Consider the following 20,349-nt stretch of genomic DNA (forward strand, 5'->3'; position numbering starts at 1 on the left):
GCTGCTTAAAAAGATAAGCGAGAGAAATTAATTTTAAATTAATACTGCGGTACTGTGAAGATGACAAGGCAGAGGCCCTCTGTGTACTTATTTCTAATGCTTAAAAGGGTCTTCCCGGAGGAGGCTGGTTGAGCACAGTAGGATGCAGAGCTGAGCAGGCCCTTTCACTCAGTGGTCCAAGATCCGCAGATTTCCAGACACAATTTTGTTCTCTAGCAGCGCTCCAGCGGGGATGTCAATTCTGTCACCGTGATTTGCAATGATGATGACAGTTCCCTAGATTTTGGGAGAAGAACATGAGCATTTAGAGACTTTGCTTGCTATGAATTGACAACTTGAATGGAACAAGATTGTGTGGTTAGGAGACTGGTTTGATTCCAGCTCTAACACAGCCGGCGCCTGCGTGCACTTGGACTGAGTTATTGTCTTGGCAGACAGGTAATATTTTGCATGAAAAAGGTTAAAACAGCAATCACGGACAGGCTGTAATTACCAGCCTGCTGACTGTGAAGTAGCAGTTGAGCTGACTGGTGGTTGCTGGGGGTGCTCCTATCAGGGCCCCTTGCTCTTGGGTGCAAAAAAAAAAAAGTCCTACCCTCCTCAGCACATCCTGACACAGGGCAGCACTGCAGCCCCACCAAGGCCAAGCGCCACCCCCGGCTGCAGCGTCACCCCCGGCTGCAGCGGGGCTCTGCTCAGCCTGGGCCTCCCCGCGCTGCTCTGGCTGCTGCTTCCCGCTGACGCTGCACCAAGGCTGACCGAGGATCAGTTTTCTCTGAGCGCAGCAGGGATTAATCGTGTCCATGCACGTGGCGCACGGTTTATGCTCACCTTTAATGACACATTCTTGCCAAAGGTAACATCACCTGACACGGTGAGATGATCCAGCTCCAGCATATCGGGTATGCTCTCGAAGCGCCGCAGGTAATCCTGAACCTTTTCGGGATGGAAAAGAACAGGGACAGTTTTAAAACCATGTGTGGGCTAAGAGAAGCATAGGAGCGTCTTGAAAACTACTTTATGGAATCTTTCTGGAATGTCTTCTGCCAAAAATAAAGGTTGCTCCTGGGGAAGCAGTGTGATACAGTCATTTCTGTCAGGGGTACCTACAGCTAGAAGCAGCAATGACAGGAGTGAGGGCTGAAGGGTGGGAGAGCTCCAGAGAAGCCAAGTCCCCCTGCTGCTCCCTGGACTGTCAGAGTGCAGGAGCACAGGGTAAGAGCAGGACATTATGTCCAGATAGGAAGCAGTCTATTTAGAGGGAGCAAAAAGGAACGTTGAGAGGGGTAAAGGAAACCTCCTTCCAGCCTGTGAAAGCTGGAAACAACAAGTGCTACTCGAGCAGGTTACCTTTGTGAAAGAGCTTCCCAGCTTGACCAGCGGCACCGTCGGAAACTCCCGCTTCTCACTCATGGTCAAGGAGCCGGCGTTAAGGCTGTACAAATTGGACATCACAAGCAAGAGATCTGACGTGGTCTTAACGGGCAAAAATCGACTCCGAGGGACGTTTATTCCCAGTGAGTTCTCAAAGCTCTTGATAGCAGCCCCCACAGCCGTCTCCAGCTGGATAACGTTCAAGCCTCCATCCAGCGTCTGGAAGGGAAAGCCTGTGTGAACGCGGCCAGCGGACGGACCGCTCCGAGCAGGATCCCGGCCTGCTCCGAGCGCCGCCGTTCCGAGTGCCCGGCTCCCTGCCGGGAGCAGCAGGCGCTGCCCAGGCACCCGGGAACGAGCAGGGCTTTTGGGAAACCCTCCTCTCCGCTTACCTTTGGGTTCACAATGATCTCCATGTCAATGGCGTTTTTCTCTTGCAGCCTTTTAATTGCAGACAGAGCAATCCACAAGTTGTTCGTATTGAATATTTTGAATTTTGACACGGACTTGAACTCATCCACGTGTGCTTTTGGAACCTGAGCTATTTCCACGAGTCTCAGCTTGTTTTCGTACTGCGTGAGCGTCCCACCCTGCAGGGGTACGAGAACAAGGTTGAGGTGCTGCTCTCCTGTGCGCCCGTTCGGTGCTGTTGACCATTTAACCCACAGTGGGGGCCTGGGTTCAGCTGCCAGGCTACTGTTATTCAAACATATTCTGTAGTCAATCGGAACTGTCAAGTACTAAAGAGAGTTTGGCCCTTGGGTGGCAGTTGCTGAGTGTCGCTGGAAGGCGCTGTGGTTTATGAGTGACCTTCAGCAGAACTTTGCTAGATGCTGTGGCACTCGCTGGAGAAACGAGTGTTGCCTCAGCAAGCTGCACTAGGCGAGGACGAAGCCCTGTATTTTTATACTGCACCCCTGGGGATGCGTGGGACCAAGTCAGACTTTTCTTAATGTGTAATGGACAGGAAGAAAACTGCACGTGCCCCCACCATGCTCACGTTCAAAGGAGTGTCACACAACACATCCCTACGTGTGGGTGGCATCCGCATGCTGTGAACATGGGCCAAGTCACCAAGATGGGGACCTCACAGGGAGCCAGCGAGGGCAGGACGCGGAGCAGCGGCCCCGTCCACGCGCAGGCTGCAGCCCAGGGCCGGCTGCCCCGTCCCTCCCTCCGGCCTTCTGCATCCCTGGGCTTCCCCTCACTAAAGGGCTGCAGAGAGGGCAGCGCCGCTACCTGCGCCCTGCAGAAAGGGCTCCTCACCAAAAACACAAGTAAAGCCCAGGCTTTCGCCGTCTGCTGCTGCCCAGAACCTAGATCCAATTTGTTCCATGAATTAGAACCTCATAAACTTGCTGATTTTGTGCATCTCGAATTAGATCACAGCTGATGTGTTAAATAGTGCCTGAAATAGCTATAAGAAGATGGAAAGTATGTCTGAATTCATGCATACAGAAGAGACAAGATGTTCAGACTCCTCCAAGATGCAAGGCATTCAGACAGTGCCTGTATTTACCTTCACGTCTGCCCTCGTTTTGTTTGTGACTTCCATGACGAACTCGCAGCGTTTCCCATTGGGCGGGTTCATAAGGTGGTTAAGAATGTAAAGGTCCACGGTGGCACCCAAGTTATCTATGTTGGATACAAAAATATATTCCTTGCCCTCTGCGATGAGGTTGTCGAGCAGGCCGGAGTTGTAGAAGCTGGCGTAGATGTCGCCGTGGCCCGGGGGGTACCAGCACTCCGTGTTCTCTCCTGAGTAAGACACATCCTTGGCTATGGGCAGCAGAGTTTCCTTGTTAATTCTAGGGTACCTGGAAGGCAAGGATTTGGTTAAGCTCTCCCCGGGGCCAGGGTGGCATCGGGTTAAATAAAAGGCAGCAGCGAAGGTGCCTCTTCCCTCACCCTTCTCTCCAATTGCCCTCTCTGACTTTACAATCATGCCAAGTCCACCCCAAAAGGAGCTTGAACAGCAGCATAAAAAGACACCACTACCACCCAGTCCTCTGAAGCTGCACCCTCCACCCCTGGCAGGGTGAGGAAGAGCAAGCAAGGTCTTCTTTTTACCCCAGGTAGAGCAGAGACATTTTTTGATACCTGCTTTGATTAAAAGTATATATTTTCACACGGCTGAGACTGTATTTCTGCAAGATTTTCTTGGTGTCTTCATCAGTGTTGAAGGAATTCATCAGAACGAGGGGAACATCAGTGTTGTAGCTTTTGTTTAAATGCTGAAATGGGAGAGAAATGGTAAAGTGAGCACATGCTCTTACCTTTAATCCTGCTACCTTACTAGTTTTGAGGACAGGAATGCATTTTTTATTTCCAGTCCGTTTTGCCAAATTGTCACAGGAAAGAGGTTCTTTTACCAATGGGTTGGATAATAAATCAAGTAAAGGAAAACAAATCCTTGTAAATAGTAAAAGATAAGGGTTACATTAATTACTGCATAAATAACCTTTGTTTTTAAACCCACATCAAGATTCTGAAATGTGAAAGCAAGATACCACAGAGGTATTTCAAGAGACCACCCCGTGAGCCCTGGGAGAGCTGCCCTAGCTCCTGCTGATCCCCCTCTTGTGCAGGAGGGTCTAACCCACAGCAGGGAGAGACACCCCAACACCCTGGGGCAAACTGCTCCGAGTCCCAGGAACTGCACAACAGATGCAGCCAATTTCCTACTCTAATGACCAGCTTAATGATCTGCTGCAAGAGGAGCATTCTGCACTAGGAACATAAGGTGTGATGGTCTCCCAGCACCGACAGCTGTTGTTCTCTTTTACTTCTCTTTCTACAGAGGGAAATCCCAGCAACGACTTCTAAGATGAGGGGTTTAATTAGAGCTGGAACTCTAAGCTGCAGCAAAGAGCTTTTTTCTAGGCTGTGTTAAAGTTTCCAAAAAGCTGAGCCTGCAGGAGCTGGAGCGGAGCCCTCGGTGCCATGCGGTGCCCCGTGTCCGGGGGCACAGCCACGCACCTCGATCTGCTGCACCGTCAGGTCCAGGAAGGTGTTCTCGTTGCGCACCCCGATGAGGCTCTTGGGGCCTTTGCAGCCCATGCTCGTGCCCAGGCCGCCGTTGAGCTTCACGACCACCAGCTTGTTCAGCACAGACGCAATGTTATCGGGCAGCCCTCTGGCCTTGATCTTCTCGTAGGGCTGGATCTGCAAGAGAGGAGCAGCGGGAGGCGTTCAGGCGTTTGCTAGGAAGTCACCGTCTCCGGAAAACCTTCCAAGCTCTAAACTAGACAGCAATACCCACAGTCGTTAGCATGATTTGGCACACGTGTGACAGCACCGTGCCACACTGGGCGCACATGGAGCCACATCTTCTCCTGAACAACGTCATCAACGCCGTGGCCACCAGCTTCCTCCCCAATGCAGGGAGGAGGCAAGCAGGCAGCACCACGTCTCCTCCTCACGCTGCTTCAACCCGCAGCACTGTTTGGCATTTGCACTGAGTCATTAAAGGAAACACTTCAGCAAGAAGGGTGGCTCTTTGACTCTAAGTGACTTTTTACTCCAGTTACCAGTCCAGTGCACTATCCCCTCTCTCCCAGCGCGGAGCTGCCCTGAGGACGAGTGTTTCCAGCTCTTCCTACGCTGCTCTGGTCCTGCTCACACAGCAGCTCCATCCCGAGGAGCTTTCCAAGCCGCGCTGGCTGCGGGCAAACCCGGCTGGCTGCAACTGGAAACCCACGTTAGGCGGGAGCAAGGCTGGGATTTCTCACCCGGATGCGCGGGGGCAGAGGGGGGAGTTTGCGCAATTCCAGCCCGGCCCTAAGGCGCAGAGGGCAGATTCCCGGCGTTGGGAAGCGCCCGGAAAGGCGGTGGTGACTACGGATGGGATATGCAAGGCGAGCTCGTCCCGCGAGCTGTGGCACCAGCAGTAACTGAACTCTGCTTGTTCACAGCAGAAACTCGCACTGCTCCGAGGGGCCTCTTGATGCAACCGCTTCAACTCAGCCCAGTGCGGAGAGTTTCCCACTGCACAAGATACATACTCTAAAAAAGCAGGCAATTAATTTGAAACACCTACTACCTCACACACACAAAAAAAACCCATATTAAATACGTATAACAGTACAGATACCCCACTGAAACACTCTAGCCTATTGAACACAGAAGTGTATGTTCTGATGTCATTTTTGATTCCATGGGATTTGGAGTATTTTGTGATATACGCATCAAAGCAAAGATACAAAAGTAAAATGATGATCTTGGACAAATGAGCCTACTTAAAGATGCATTAAAGCAAAATTGTTAGGGGCTACATTCTGCACAAACGATACTTTACCAGGAAAGCTCCTGCTCGTTTCAGGCAGGTGTGATTCTTCAGCTTCCAAACATAAAGAGAAACCAGGAGTGCCATGCACCCCCTCTCTGTGCTTTCCCCAGGTTAAGAGAGAACCTCCAGACTTGCTGAGGACCCCACAGCAGCCAACCAACACATTCCAGACCTAAATGTCTTCATCTATGTGCTCTTAACTGTTAATATTCTGCATTTTCACCTACGGAAGTAGTTCGGAACAAACCCTATGTCTCCATCTGTATTCCAAAAGCAGAAGAGGCTCCCTGCATCAGATCTTCTCGAGTTAGCACACACAGCTGAAGAGTGCTATGAGCAAGGCACTACCCTGAGAGCTGAAGTTATCCTTATGTGCAAAACAAATCAGACTTGGCTTATAACAGTAAGAACAGGGAAAATACATATACACACACACACGCACTTCAGTTACAACCTTCCAACTAAATCACAGTACCAGAGTGAACAGACTGTATTTCAGCAGGGCAGCTAGAAGGTAAACCCGGAGTTAGCACGGCTCAAGTCGCCTGCCCAGGTTCTCCCTAGAGGAAGGGATTAACTGATAGAAGCAAGCAGGGAATGCTGGAATGCTGTTTTCCATTCAACCAACAGAGAATACTTCCATAAGAAACATTATGCTGTTTAATTACCACAAAGATTTGTCACTAAAGTCCATGTGGATTGCTAGAGGAGGGGAGGGGAAATTTGTTTTAGCTTAGACTTAGCCTGAATCCTAACCTTTGGAAAAGCAGAGCGCTGATCCCTACAAATGTACCTACATCACCACAGTGTCATCCACAGACCCAAGGGATGCAGCTTGCAAACGAGGTCCAGGGTGTCAGAAACATTTGACAGAGCTTCTCAATTTTCCCTCCATAGTATAATATTATGAAAGAAAACAGCAATTTTTAGACAATAACATGTCCCAAGTAATCCCTATAAAAGTTACACAAAATGAGCACAGTGGATTTCTGCTGCCTTGGACTGCAAATGAAAAGCAGGCTCCTTCCTTGCTAACTAGCTAGTTAGCTACAGGTGTCCCACGCCCTTCACTGAAAAGGCTGTGGTTTAAGCGACAGCACCGTTCGTTATTAATAATCTACACATGTTCCCATCCTGGATCAAGGATACAGGAGGAGACAGATGAGGTTGCTGAGGTCCAGCCCCTAAACTCCCCGAGCCCGGCGTCTCAAAATACCTTTTTATTTGGGTTGGCCCATCTCAGGTCGGCAGAACAGCCATCCTCTGAGGCCGACCCAGAGCACTGGCTTGTCTGAGTGTTTAGGAGCAATCTCTTGTCTTTTGCAGAAATCAAAAACCAGGCTAGAAAACTTTTCAGTTGAGACTTCACTTTTCTCCCACATCCAACAGAGTTTTTTGCTGTGTGCCTGAACAATAACTGTTGAACACATAGTAACTTTTCATGCTACTAAGTTTGGGAGAACCTGGCTAAAAACAGTGCCACAGTTACTCCCTACGAGGGCCTGCTCTACCCATCTCAGAAAGGACCATTTCACATTGCCCACACAAGCACTTTATGTGAGAGGAACACTACAGCCCTTCATCAGGAAACTTATGGCTGGCAATAGAGTTATTCAGCTGAAATGAAGACAGAGAAAGCCTTCAGTCTGCAGAGTTGTTTTATTTACAACTTAACTGAAAAGCTCATTTCTTCCAGGAAGTGAGATATGGTAATATTTGAAAAAGAAAGCAAAGAAAACACATACATAGCTTATCATATACATAGCATATGCTGTGCACACCCCCCTCACACATACACACACTTACACACTTTCTACTGGAATAAGCTTCCCTGAAAACACTGAAGTCCTAAGCAAGGACAGCTGGAAAAGTCAGCTACTGAGAGCATGAGGAAACAGAAAAACTAAGTTGTGCAAACAGTACCTTTCCCGAGTATGATGATGAAGCTTATTCAAAGCGAAGCTTCACGGTAAACAAAAACTAAAACTTTATCATTCCTGCGTGGAAGCTGTACTTCACGGAGCACATCAGGATGCTCTGAAGGCAGTGCCCTAGCCAAGGGGCTGGCGCTCCACAGAACAGGCCCTCTCCAGCTGAGATCCACTGCGAGGTGGAGGGTGCAGATTTACAGCTGGGGGAAGCTGCAGAATGTCCAAGCAACTCCAGTTGCAGCTGGACACAACACCCTTCTCACCATTGAGCTAAACGCTCCTAAAAACAGTTTCAGACACCACTTTATTTTACAATAAAGTACAATTCTATAGGCTAAAGAATAATAAAGGCATGACAAACTGAGATGAAACTTTTGTCATGTAGCATATGAGAAAACAGAAAGTTCCCTCCATCTCATTCACTTCTCCATCGACAAGATGCAGATGAAGATATGAAAGAAAAACCTTTAGCAATCTTCTAGTACTATGCAGGGATCTTTGATATAAACAGGTTTGCAGAATATGCAAAATTCAAGCAGAAAAGGAGTTTTGTTACGCAGTGCACCTCATTCTAAATGCATATCCGTTCAGGAATACCATCTGCTCATAGTTTAGTTTATTCAGTCCACAGCCCATTTATTCTGCTACATTTTTCAAATAGAAACACGCAGAATAAACGCAAGGGGCAGGACACAGAATACAGCATTTCAGTGCTGCAGGATACATCTGAATAAACCATAGAGGTTAAAAAAATCCTGAAGGTTATGAGTACTGATTTGTCAGAAAGGCAGGGACAGCTGATACAGCATGAGGGGTCATGAATGTAGGAACTGAGGGCAAATATCCAATTCCAAGCGAGCACCCAGAGGCGCTAACATGCACAGACACATTCTTTCAATTCTTGCCTAAAGAGACTGTCACCCCAAGTACCAACACCTTTATGCTACACCCACACTACCTGCTACCAGCCCCTACACACCAACACTTACCTCCCCAGGGCCAATACTGAGATTAGTTACTCACACGTAAGAGTAGCTACACGCTGTTAATCTACATTTGCCAATTTTAATGTGCTGAAGGTATAAACTCATCAGAGAGCTTCAAGGACAATTCACTACAAACAGGAGCTACGGCAAATTGTACCTGGTGCCAGAAAAGCTCATGCTTAGATCCTCGCTCCCCGTCACCACCGTCTCCTGCACACACTGTAAGATCCATACATTTAAAACGCTCAGGTTTGAACTCCAGCCGGTGGGACATAAGTCACCCCCACAACGTTCAGGCACTGCTGGAAAAGCCAAAAGAATGATTTCATCTTTCAAAGCTCACTGCGCTCTCGCTGCATTACTCAGAGTTCTTCAAAAAGACAAAAACCTGCTTTTCAGTTAAGGACCAGACTGTCCCAAAATAATTTGCTTTTGCTAAGTGCCAACTACCCTTTTGTGCCTTTGCTGTCATGTCTGAAACTGGCTTATGTAGAAGGCTTGAGGAAAATCTTGGTCCTGCTGAAGTTAACAGGTCGTTCATCAAGGATTTAGTTCATTTGCTGTTGCATCAGCTACAACACAAAATTTATAGCTCAGACTCACGAAATATTTCAGCTGCTTGCAGCACAGGCAATGGAATTGACAATCTGGCAACGAAGGCCTTGATCTTGAAGGTTCAGAGAGCAATAAATGTCAAAGAACTCAAGTGCAAGCAGAATCCTTGCAGCATCAGTATTACTGCATATCTACATGGTCGTCCAGCAATTCTGGTCATGTGCAGGCACAAACCTGAAGAACCGCCTCGTTACCTATAAGCACACACACAAGTAAGTGCTTCACAGTAATAAAAATTGATTTTTGCTCTCGGGATTCGGAATACTGGGCTTGAATATACTTGCTGATAGGGAATTACTCCAGGAATAAAAACAAGCAGGCAGGACAGAATTGATGCTCCATTACAGCGTTACTCATCCGAGACATGTCTTGTTCTAAAATGACCTCGAGCTTCACTTGGTTCTGTAGACAACATCACAGAAGGGATTTTTGGAGCAGTTTCCATGAGGCAACGTTGGGAGTTTGACCAACAAACTTCAGAAGCATACTCCTTGTGCAAGGAGGTTTGGAAAAGTTTGCTGGAGACGCACAGAATGAGTAACAAGGCTGTCATTATGAGGAGACATACGGGAATGAGAACACCCACATTAATCAATACACATTAACAAAGCACCAAGGTATTATTTACTTAGCACCAAAGGATAGTTCTAGAAATAGTAGCGAGTTAACCTTAAAAACCGTTTTCCAAGTTAATGATTGGGAAGATAATCTGCTTTTCAGTATGAGTTTGCCATTTTTTTCCTCTTCCTTCATGAAAGCGTTCACCGAGATGACATTTTGAGCTGCAGACAAACATCCAAACGCAAAAGCAACCACAAAACACCTCTAACAGGCCAGCTCCTTGCACTCAGATTGTTTGGGATGCTCCCTGTATGTCTTAGATGAAGTCTCGCATTGCTATTCTGAGATTAGCTTGATTACTGCAGTTCCCCTGGAGGGCCCCCAGCAGGACTTTGCTATTGCTTCCAGCTCAAACACACTGCTGCAATCTGCATCTGCAGGATTAAATTACACTTGCCGTGTCCACATTCTTTGCCCTGGCTCCTTGTTAAATGGCCCTCTGATTAAACACAGTTTCTTCTCTGAAGACTCTAACAGGAAAGAGTTCTAACTATGCCTGCTATCACTGTGAGTGTTTGGGCATTTGGAAGGAAAGCATCTGTATGGAAAAACAGGTTGGAAGTTTGTGAATATAACATGAAATGGCTTCAATTGTTTGTTATCCTTGTCTGGAGCCTACAACTTGCTTCCCCATTGGTGTTAATTGCTGCAATGAAAATGAGAAGATCAGGGGTGAAACCTCCCATTGCAGAGGGCAGGGAACATTACAATACAGTCATTCATACATTTTAATTTACTGACAGTTCTGACAGGAGCTTTTATTTCTCAGGGTTATTTTCATTCTTCCGTAGAATCCTAGATGCTTCAAGGAAGGGGAAAAAACAAACAAAAAAAACAAAAAAAGAAGCCACACACATAAGACAACATTGAAAGAAAAAGTGCAATGGGTAACAAACTGAGTCACCCCGGAAGCCTGGTCAGAAATTCAGCATTGTCATTGGGCAAAAGCCTGAAACACCTTTCCTGCTGAACCTGAAGCTCCCAAGTACCTTATGTAAAATAGAAGATTATAAGATAAGCCCTGTAAGAGCAGTAAGCCATTCACACACATTAACCTATTAAACTCTGTCATGTTTTAGACTGTTTTTTTCTAAAATATGTATATATATACAGACACACACACAGACATGTACAGGTATATACACCCACAAATGTGTCTACATTTTGAGCTCCACCAGATATCAGTTGAATTTATATATGCCAGAATTCTCAGTAGTGTGGATAGATTACAGAGCCAACCAATTCCCCAAAATCATAGTAGGCAAAAACCTCACACTGGGAAGGGGAAATCCTTCCTAGCCCATATTTGTAATTCAAGAACTTTCAAAAGCAGCTGGAAAAACCCTCTTCCCCTCCTCCCTCTCCTGTCCCTAAAACGAGGTCTTCTGAATTACAAACCACTTGTCACATCACCAACTAACTTTCGAAGAACACAAAGTCCTGCTGTGCTGTCCTGACAAGACTAGGAGTGTTTCAGGTGACTTCTACAACAAGGAAGAGTTAACTCAACTAGACACAGCGGAAGGGAGCTCAAGTTAAAAACAAACAAAAAACACCCAAACCTGCACATTCTCAACAGGCGGCCACCAGTCCTCCCCAGAGGACTCAGTATTATACTCTGGTACAAAGCCCTTTTAAAATTCTCATTTTAAAGCGCCCACCCTTTTCATCTACTAGTAAGATGGGTAGTTCTGGTCTGGAAGAAGTCAACATTTACCTAATAATTTCTAATAATTTCCTCTGCAAAGAATAATTTGATAGTTCGCAGAACACTTGAAAGTGTTTTGTGTAAAACTGTTTTAACTTTCCCCAGGACATACCTACATGATTTATATATTTAAAACAGCGGGAAGAAAGCAGGCATAAATACAACTGAGGCTTCTGGAAAACCGAACTCTTGTGGTCAGAAAAAAAATTAAAATATATATATCTCAAGGAGATCAGGTTTGCTCTTAGGTTTTGAAACTACTCAACCCACTCCTCCCATCAACCCAGGAAGTTTAAAAGTTGCACTTTGTCCAGGAAACTGTACTGGAATGAGAGTAAGACAACACAGGCCAGAAAGGAGAGCTATTCCCTTTCTGATCTTGATCTCTTTACAGCCCTGTTATCTAAACCATTCCCCACATATGTTCTTTTTTTCTTAAAAAAGATAAAACAAAACAAAAAAGCCTTGTCTAGGAGGTTATGGAATCTCCCAATCTACTTTAATGCCTTGTTATGCCTCCTGTTTGACAGTTGCTCCCAATGTCTAACCAGATAGTTTGCATTCTGTTAGCTACCTTAAGCTTTCCCATTGAAAAGTGCACAAAATTAAAGAAAATGGACAAGAGCACTCCTCCTCAAAGGGGCCTACCGACCTGCATCACCTTACTGGGATTTAATCCCGGGGTTTATCTTCATCTTGAAACAGAACCATTTCTTTCATTACTGCAGCTAATTTTCTTTTATAATTAAGAGATTTACCACTCCTTGGAGTCTCATGCCCCTCTAGCCTAAACACAGTGCCCCTTCCTCCAGCCTGCCTCCTCAGTCATGTCACCTAGAACTCCCACTTCTCACTTTGCCCTCTTCATTTAAGGGGGATTTTTCTCCCCAAAGCAACACTTCATGCAGTAGAGAACAGGAGCACAGGAGAGACACATCACACGCTTTTGAAGTTAAAAGAAAACACTCAGCCTGGGGAAAAAAAAAAAAAAACCCCAAACCTAGACTTGCTCTAAAACAGCATCATTCTTCAATGCTTTAGAGATTAGTATTGCATCTGTTCTGGAAGCAACTGAAAAGCCTGCCTTTCAGTTGCAAACAGAGCCTTGATTGAATCACCACAGAGAGGCTAAAAGAAACCACAAATGTGCAAGGACACGGAACTCACAGAACTCCTACAATATGCCAAGATCACTACATTGGGAAAAGCAAAAATTCATAGCACAGCTACAACTTTAGTTATGCAAGAGCCAAAAGACAGCCTAGGGCCACAGATGAATCAATAAAACGAGGTTAGGTGTAATTGAAAGTGTTTATTTCAGTACTAAACAGTACTGGGGAAAAAAAATAGATTTAGTGCTTTCTCAGCAGTATCTCAAATGGCAGGTTAAAAGTTCTAACATGCAGAGCATTATAAAACTATACTCCTTAAAACAAAATAAAAATAAAAATACATCATCTACTTGTTTCAGATTCTCTGCTTTTCTTGAAGTGCTGTATAGAATTGCTAGGCGAGCTATAGAACCCAGCCCACCTGCCATATGTCCCTCTCGAACTGCTTTGCAGAAACGATCTCGTGCGAGAGGTGCAACCTCCTTCCCAGGCAGGAGGGGAAGGGGACCCGTGAGCGTTCCGCGCACCGGGAGGCTCCTGCGGATTTCCCCTCTCACACAAGCTATCGTTTACTCCAGAGAAGGTACCAAACGGCGAGATGGCTGCTGTCCCATTTGTTCCTGTGCTCAAAGGACAATTTAACAGTTCATACCACCACAGAACTTGATACATACATTAAGTAGGAGCTGATGTTCAGCAACACATACAACATATGTCTATAAATAAATCTTTCAAAGTGAGAGCTCAAAATAAAGTGTTGTCCTACATTATTGTAAAGAACCACAATATCCATTTTTATATCCACTCTATGGTAACTACGCCATTTGATACAAGTAGCAATTCTCAATTTCATGTTCTCCAAAGAGTGTCACCTCATTGCAACTTACAGAATCTTCTGGAGGTCTCTGAATCTTCTCCCAGTCCACAGATGGTCCCTTTTCTTGTAAGAATCTATGAAACAGTTTCTTAAATCCTTCCAGGTCTTTTTTTGTGTGCTACAAAAAGAAAAATGCATTAGTTAATATTGGTGTTTAACGCCTATCTTTTTAATGAGTTTTTTTTTTCCTCTCTATAAACTTGATGTACAATCCAGTCACAAGAAAAATCTTGTCAGCACTGAAGTACAGGCATGTTAACATTTAACCAAAGGCTACAACCATTTCCACTTAAAACTCAAGGTGCTAAAAGAAATGCGGACACCCAAAATACCATTCTTTAGTCAAAACTGTAGCACTAAATTAGAATTCAACCCAATCTTTAGAGCAACTTCACCCTCCCCTTCTATAATCCATTAAAGACTCTATAGAACCTTAAATAGCCAAAGATGATTAAACGCTTAGTAATAACTCTGTCACCCATCTGCATGGAACTGGAAGTCTCCAACTGACATTGTACCCAGACTACTTTTCCACACAGGCTCAGAGCACACTGCAAAAACACAGATTACAGTAGTCTGTGATTTATCTCCCTCTATAAAATTCACTTTAATTTCCTACATTTAATTTCTTATGCTTCGGAGTGCCTTCATTTTCCTCCTTACCTCCAGCTCATTTGAAGGTGCAGTTGCAAGTATCTTATCAAGTTCTACTTTCATTGAATATTCCAGCTCTTGCCGAATGACTTCCTGGAACTGCGACGTGCCGGCTTGAGACATCGCTTTTCTCAAATCTTAAGCAAAAGGAAAAAAACATAAGTTGAAGGAAAAAGAGGAAAACTGGCTTATTTGGACAACAGACAGCTTTTAGATTTCTTAAAAAGGTAAACTCACATAATCCAGTCCCATTCTCTTACTGTTCTGGCACTCTGGAACCTGAAGCTTTTGTTGCCAGTAACTTAGAGCACACACTTGAAACTGGGGCCTCAAGCAGTGCCCCTCTCTTGGTGCCTCTCTCCATCACAAAAGAGAAAAATTCTCCAAAACAGAAATGTCTGGAAATCTTCAAGTGCTCACTTCCTTGCTAGGCAGCTACGGAATTCCGGTCCCACCATATCCTCATACTTTAACAAGCAGAAGTGTGATAAGGCTTTTCACTAAAACCACTCTTCCTTCTATCTAGAACACTGTGATCAAGGGAATCCTTCCGTTCACGCAGCCAAATAAAAATGTATTTTAATTATTATAGAGTGAACTTCCGCACCATCTTTAGTTCAGGACAGTAAATATTGCCCTATTTTCTTGATCTCATGAATATTTCTGCATTACAGGGTGCACTTCAGTTACTTAGCAACCTAGAAAATTAGTTTGTTTATCACTTCAGCATTTGTTCTGCTTTAGACAGTGATAAGTCCAATACACGTGAAAGAGTAAGTGCACAAATAACATTCTGAGTATGATTGCTAAGGACCTTAGTTAATTTAATTTCTGTCAAATCCCTTGAGTAATCACTTCTCTGTAACACAGAGTGATGCGCTGCCAAATATAGCTGGAGTTTTTGAAACACCCCGAATACTAGTGCAAAAAAAAGATAGCAACTTTAGAGCAAACTGCCGGGAAATAGTGGTAGAAGAGGAAGCTGTTTTAAAAGTTTCTGTATGAATAATATCAAACAAACAAACAAAAAAGATATTATATTGCAAATGTCTAAGAAAGCCAGAGGTGGATCATTTCAATACAGTTTTGATTTTTTTTTTTTTAAAAGTCCTTCGCAGCCTCAGTTTCAGAGGCAGTATCTAAACCTTGCTTTGAAGCCTGCAGAGGCCAATTTTCTGCCCCGTTTTGCAGGAAGGGGAAAGGAGAAGAAAAAGCTTTGCAGCGTACACACTGAGGTGCAACTCGGGGCACGTGCAAGCTCCAGATGAACAGAACAACTAACACTAGGCTCCTTTTTAATCAAAAGCTTCACTTACTAGCAAAAACAGGTAATATCCGATCTGGAGGTGCACACCTAGCAGGCTTTCAACCATGTGAAAACTCGCATGGCTCTTTATTATGAAGTGCTCCCTCCTACAGATACACACCAGCCTAACACTTTTCTCAGAATGGCTACAGGTATTTCCATTGCTTTTCCATTCCAGGCATTTTGAGTTGATTCATCTTGAAACACTGTTTAAACACCCAAGGAAACCAGGGCTACAAGACACTTTGGGATGTTTGCAACCCTCCCTTCAGCATGTTGCAATACAGGCCCACGGTTACAGCAACAACAGTCCAGTTCTTGTCGCTCGTGAGGCTGTAAAACACGTGAACCTCCTCATATGATGCAACACCTCTTAAAAGAAACTCCAAGTATCAGGCATTCCAGAGATGCGCATTCCTGCAGTTAATCCTAGCCCAGGACAGAGCCAGCTACAACCTTTCCCAGGCTGCCATGTAAGTAGGAAAAGCCTGATAGTTATAACGGGCAAAAGGCCTGTATCTTACCAGCCAAAAGCATTTGGAGATTTAACTAATATCATAAACAGAAGAATGCATAATAAAACTATGATAATATCCCACTGTTTATAATACTATAAATTCTCTAGGACTTAAGAGCAGTACTTGAACATCAGTGTCCTTGCAGGGAAGCCAAGTAGAGCCCGTTGCCTTCTCCAAACACCAAGTGCCAGGCAAGCAGGTTAGTCAGCTTGGATGGTCCCCCTTTTAATCTAGATCCAGGCAGCCAGAGCTCAGGCACCGAGGGTTAAGGTTTGCTCCTCGCTTCTCCGCGACAGCGGCGGAGACTTAGAAAGACCACTGCAACTGTATAGCCAAAACCACTTCCTACAGGCAAGTAGAGTTTTCTTAAAACTATAATAGAAAGTACTAACCGTGTACTGTAAAATAAGATAGGAGGCAAGGGGTTTGGATAACCTTAAAAACAGATTTCCAAGGGTACATGCTGCCATAAACATCCTGATTATGTTAGAAAAGAATTGTCTCTTCGAGGCTGTTTGCAACCTATGCTCAGCCTCCAGCTTCGCCTCCCTTTTATGGCATCAGTATTCTCCAGCACGCATCCGAAGGCGGTAAAGAGGTGAGAGAAAATAGTGTGAAAGACTCTTAAGAGACCAGTCCAAGCAGGAAACTAGTGCAGAACGGGAGAGCCTATTTTAAAAGTATTTCGAGTTTCAAAAAAACACTGGGCTTTGCAAACTACCATCCAGGACACCTTAATTTAATGCTATCAGTAATGCTACTGTAGCCAAGGCTTTCTCAGGTGGTACAGCCAGGAGAGATCTTTAATCACGTTGCCAGCAGCGTCTGGAAGGTGGAGGGTTTCATTGAAACTACACTGCCCCATGGCTATTTCTAGTCTGCTCTTGTGCTTTTATCCAAAACAGCAATGGCCTCTTATTCAGGAGGCTGCATGTATTTTATTTTTGCTGTTCCTCCTTCTTTTACTTTAAGAAATGCAATAAAGTTGGTTTTATTGCCCTAAGTGTTCATTATTTCAGCCAGAAGAGAACTTTGCTGCCTTGGCTCTTGGATTGCAAGGTCCGGCCCAGGAGGGAGTCACAAGAAGTACTCTCATGGAAAAAAAATGAGAATCTCTTGTGCTGAGGGTTATGAATTTTATTTTAATTACTTCTGCAAACAAAGCAAGCATATGAAAACACTTAGAGCGGACTTTTTTTTTTTTTTTTTTTAAATAAAGATCTCCTTGGAGTCAAACTATGTGCATAAAAACCAGAGAGGGCCAATAAGCTAAAAACACACGGCTCAACTTTAATCCTCTACCTTGAGCTCCATGCTGAGGGGACAGAGCCTTTGCTTCCTCCGTCTCCACTGAAAGTTCAAGGCAATTTGTTACCCCTGACAAGGAAAAAAACCCGCAACGTTAACGGACGCCACTTGATTTTGCAGCGCTCCCCCTTCACAAACGCTGTTCTGTCGCTCGCTGCTACGAACAGCTTCGTGGTGTCCCGGGCGGGAAGCGCGCGCGGCCGCGCCGCGGGTCCCGGCTCCCTGCGGCGAGCGGCTCCGGCCGGCAGCGCGCTGCAAAGTTGAGATGTTATGATCAGACACAGCTGGATTTCTCAGCCTGGCGCCTGATCCTCGGGCTAAAAATACCACTTGACATTGGCAACATATTTTAGTATTACTGGCCTATTAAAAGAACACTTACACGGCTAATGTTTTCTGTTTTCGGAAAAGATTTTGCGATTGGCGGGCCCTTATAATATTTTAAAAGGTGATTATGATCTTTACATAGGTTTCTTCAGCTTCCAGATTTATTAAAAAAAAAATAATAATACCTCTTGCCTGCAAGATGGCTACCTTCAGCAATAGGCTGTTCAAAGGAGCAGTTTAAAAAGATACCTTGGCAATCCAGCCACCCAATAAGTCACTTCAAAGTGGTAACTTTTAGAGAGGCACATTGAGAACCAGGGCGGCAGCACTTCTCCCTCCTCAGGGCTCTGTATTTTGCCCCAGTGCCTCGGGACATTTGCAAACAGTGGGTGCATTTACATAGCAAGTGTCGTGCAGCCCTGGACACCCAGCCAGGTAGTGACAGCAGTTTTCCAAAGCTTTCCAAAGTGCACAGAGCAGGAGAGCTGTTTATGTACACTGTTCTGTCCATAGGCAGGGTTACGTTGGTTGAGAGGCCTGCATTGATTTAGAGAGATATTACTAAAACAAAACCCCACAGGCATGGAATTCATTACAGAAACGCACGCACACACACACCCCCCATTAAGAATAACCAAAAGGAGGGAAAGAAAATTGCCACAGCAATGCACCAAAGTCATTTTTCTTCCTGAAATGACCTCTTGTGGGCTGGCTCCCCATTTCGCAACAGAGGAATCTGAAACTCAGACCACGTACGTGTACACACACACACATCAAAAACGAGATTACCAGAGTCTACCGGGATGAGAACATGCCCAAATACACCCATTCCCCTGAAAAAAAAAAGAGTGCAGCCACCCAAGCTCTTCCCATACGTTACAAGGCTGCTCAGCACAGGCTCCCTCCGTATATCCCAGCTCCGGTCCGTAGATCCGAGCCCTGCAGCTACAACTGCCTCAGCCTGGTTTCGCTGCTGGCAAACAGACAGCAAAAATAAATAAGTTGCTTAAAAAAGAAACCTTGCAGAGCTTAACTCAGCTGCTGCTCGGCCAAAGACACCCCTCAGTGCCCCAGCAATCTGCTGTCCTCCTGGTGCAGGGAAGAGTGGAAAAAAAATCAGAAAGAAAGGGAAAAAATAAAGACATGCACACAAACACGGCTGAAGAGTCAGGAAACCGCAGAGCACGTCGGCTTACCTTGTGCAAAGGACGACATTTTCGCTCTTTAACAAAATAAATAATCTGCTTTTATAAATATAGAAATAATAAAAAAAGGCAAGAGAAGGTTGCGGGGGCGGAGGGAAGGAGCTCTGGATGTTCCTCCGTCCTGCGCCTCTCGCCGGGCGCCGCCGCTCGCTCGCCCGCTCGCTGGTTCGTTCGCGCTTCTGCCGCTGGGCAGCCCCGAGCGGAGGGAGGGAAGGCGGGCGGGAGAGCGGGAGGTCGCGGCGCCTCGGCGGGGAGCCCGGGGCAACTTAAATTTCATCAATGGAAGAGGCGGGCCCGGCACGCGGCGCATTCCGCCTCCCCGGGACGGGACGGGCCTGGCCGAGCCGGGCCGGGCCAGGCCAGGCCGGGCCGCCCGCGGGCTCCTCCCCGCCCCGGCGGCGGCGGCCGCCAGGCCCCGCCCTCCCTCCCCGCGCGGCCGTTGCGGCCTCGGCGGCTCCGCCCCCGCCGCCGGGCCGGGCCGGGCCGGGCCAGGCCGGGGCGCCGCGGCGATACCCACCTCGTGGCGGCCGGCGGCGCGGGGGCGGGGCGCGGCGGGGCGGGGCGGCGCGGCCTGCGGGCCCGGAGCGCGCCGAGCCGCCCGCCCCGCCCCCGCCGCCGCCGCGGCCGCCGCCGCCGCGCCGCCCTCCCGGCAGCCCCCGCGCCGCCGCCGTCGCTGCCGCCGCCGCGGGGGGGGGGGGGGGAAGGGAGGCGCCGCCGCCACCGGCGGGGAAGGCGCCTGCGCGGTGGGGGGGCAACGGAAGCGTCGCGCATGCGCGGGGCGCACGTGAGGGGGTTTGTGCGAGGCCGGCGGGGCGCACGTGCGGGCGTGCGCGCGCATGCGCGCGGCGGGGGGGGCACGTGCGCGGGGAGTGTGCGAACGGGTGCGCGCATGCGCGGTGCGAGTGTGCAGGCGTGCGCGTGCACGCGCGTGTATGCGCGTGCACGTGCTATGTGTGCACGTGTGTGCACGGGGGTTGTGAGTGCATGCGTGCACGTGTGCATGCGTCGTGAGTGCACACGTATGTGTGTGTGCAGTGTGTGCACGACGTGTGCATGGGGATTGTGAGTGTGCATGCGCAGTGTGAGTGCACAGTGCGTGCCTGCATGTTTGGGGGGGTTGTGTGAGTAGTGTGCACGCACAGTGTGAGTGTGCACATGTGCATGTGTGCATGTGTGGTGAGTGCACATATGCATGTGCATGGGGTTGTGTGAGTGTGCACACGAGTGCATGTGCAGTGTGTGCACATATGTGTGTATGGGGTTTGAGCGTGCACGCACAGTGTGAGTGCACACTTGCGTGTGTGCATGGGTGAGTGTGCACGTGTGCATGTGTGCATGCACAGTGAGTGTGCACACATGCGTGTGGGTTGTGTGAATGCATCTGCATACATGATGTGAGTATGCGCAAGGGCCTGTGTGCATGGGGGTGTCTGAGTGTGCACGCGTGTGTGCAGGGGAGTGAGCGTGCACATGTGTGAGCCGGTGGAAGCATTCCCAGATTCCCACCCGCTCAGAGGGG

At 47.0% G+C, this 20,349-nt stretch overlaps 1 protein-coding gene across 2 annotated transcripts; it reads right to left on the minus strand.

Annotated features, from left to right (window-relative positions):
* Positions 1-68: 68 nt before the first annotated feature.
* Positions 69-19,408, minus strand: UGP2 (UDP-glucose pyrophosphorylase 2). Of its 2 annotated transcripts, none has more exons than XM_088521244.1 (10): positions 19,348-19,408; positions 14,176-14,303; positions 13,523-13,630; positions 4,354-4,539; positions 3,475-3,608; positions 2,894-3,191; positions 1,767-1,964; positions 1,351-1,593; positions 832-936; positions 69-276 (listed from the first exon to the last, which is right to left on the minus strand). In XM_088521244.1, exons 2-10 carry the CDS (start codon positions 14,287-14,289, stop codon positions 169-171), a joined length of 1,494 nt encoding a protein of 497 aa, XP_088377370.1. In that variant the 5' UTR covers positions 14,290-14,303; positions 19,348-19,408; the 3' UTR covers positions 69-168. The 2 variants fall into 2 exon arrangements, with proteins under 2 accessions (XP_088377370.1, XP_010214199.2); XM_010215897.2 differs by lacking the exon at positions 19,348-19,408 and adding an exon at positions 18,822-18,890.
* Between the last annotated feature and the right edge of the window lie 941 nt (positions 19,409-20,349).

This window comes from Tinamus guttatus, unplaced genomic scaffold (genome assembly GCF_059628265.1).
Source record: "Tinamus guttatus ecotype Peru unplaced genomic scaffold, ASM5962826v1 Tinamus_guttatus_pri_ptg000116l, whole genome shotgun sequence".
In the NCBI taxonomy this organism is placed as follows: domain Eukaryota; kingdom Metazoa; phylum Chordata; class Aves; order Tinamiformes; family Tinamidae; genus Tinamus; species Tinamus guttatus.

Bases quoted from the DNA above. Each gene is read 5' to 3' on its own strand.
- UGP2 (XM_010215897.2), bottom strand. The intron at 13,631-14,175 runs GTAAGGAGGAAA...TTCTTTTTGTAG, and splicing joins CACCTTCAAATGAGCTGGAG to CACACAAAAAAAGACCTGGA. The intron at 937-1,350 runs GTAACCTGCTCG...CATCCCGAAAAG, and splicing joins TGGGAAGCTCTTTCACAAAG to GTTCAGGATTACCTGCGGCG.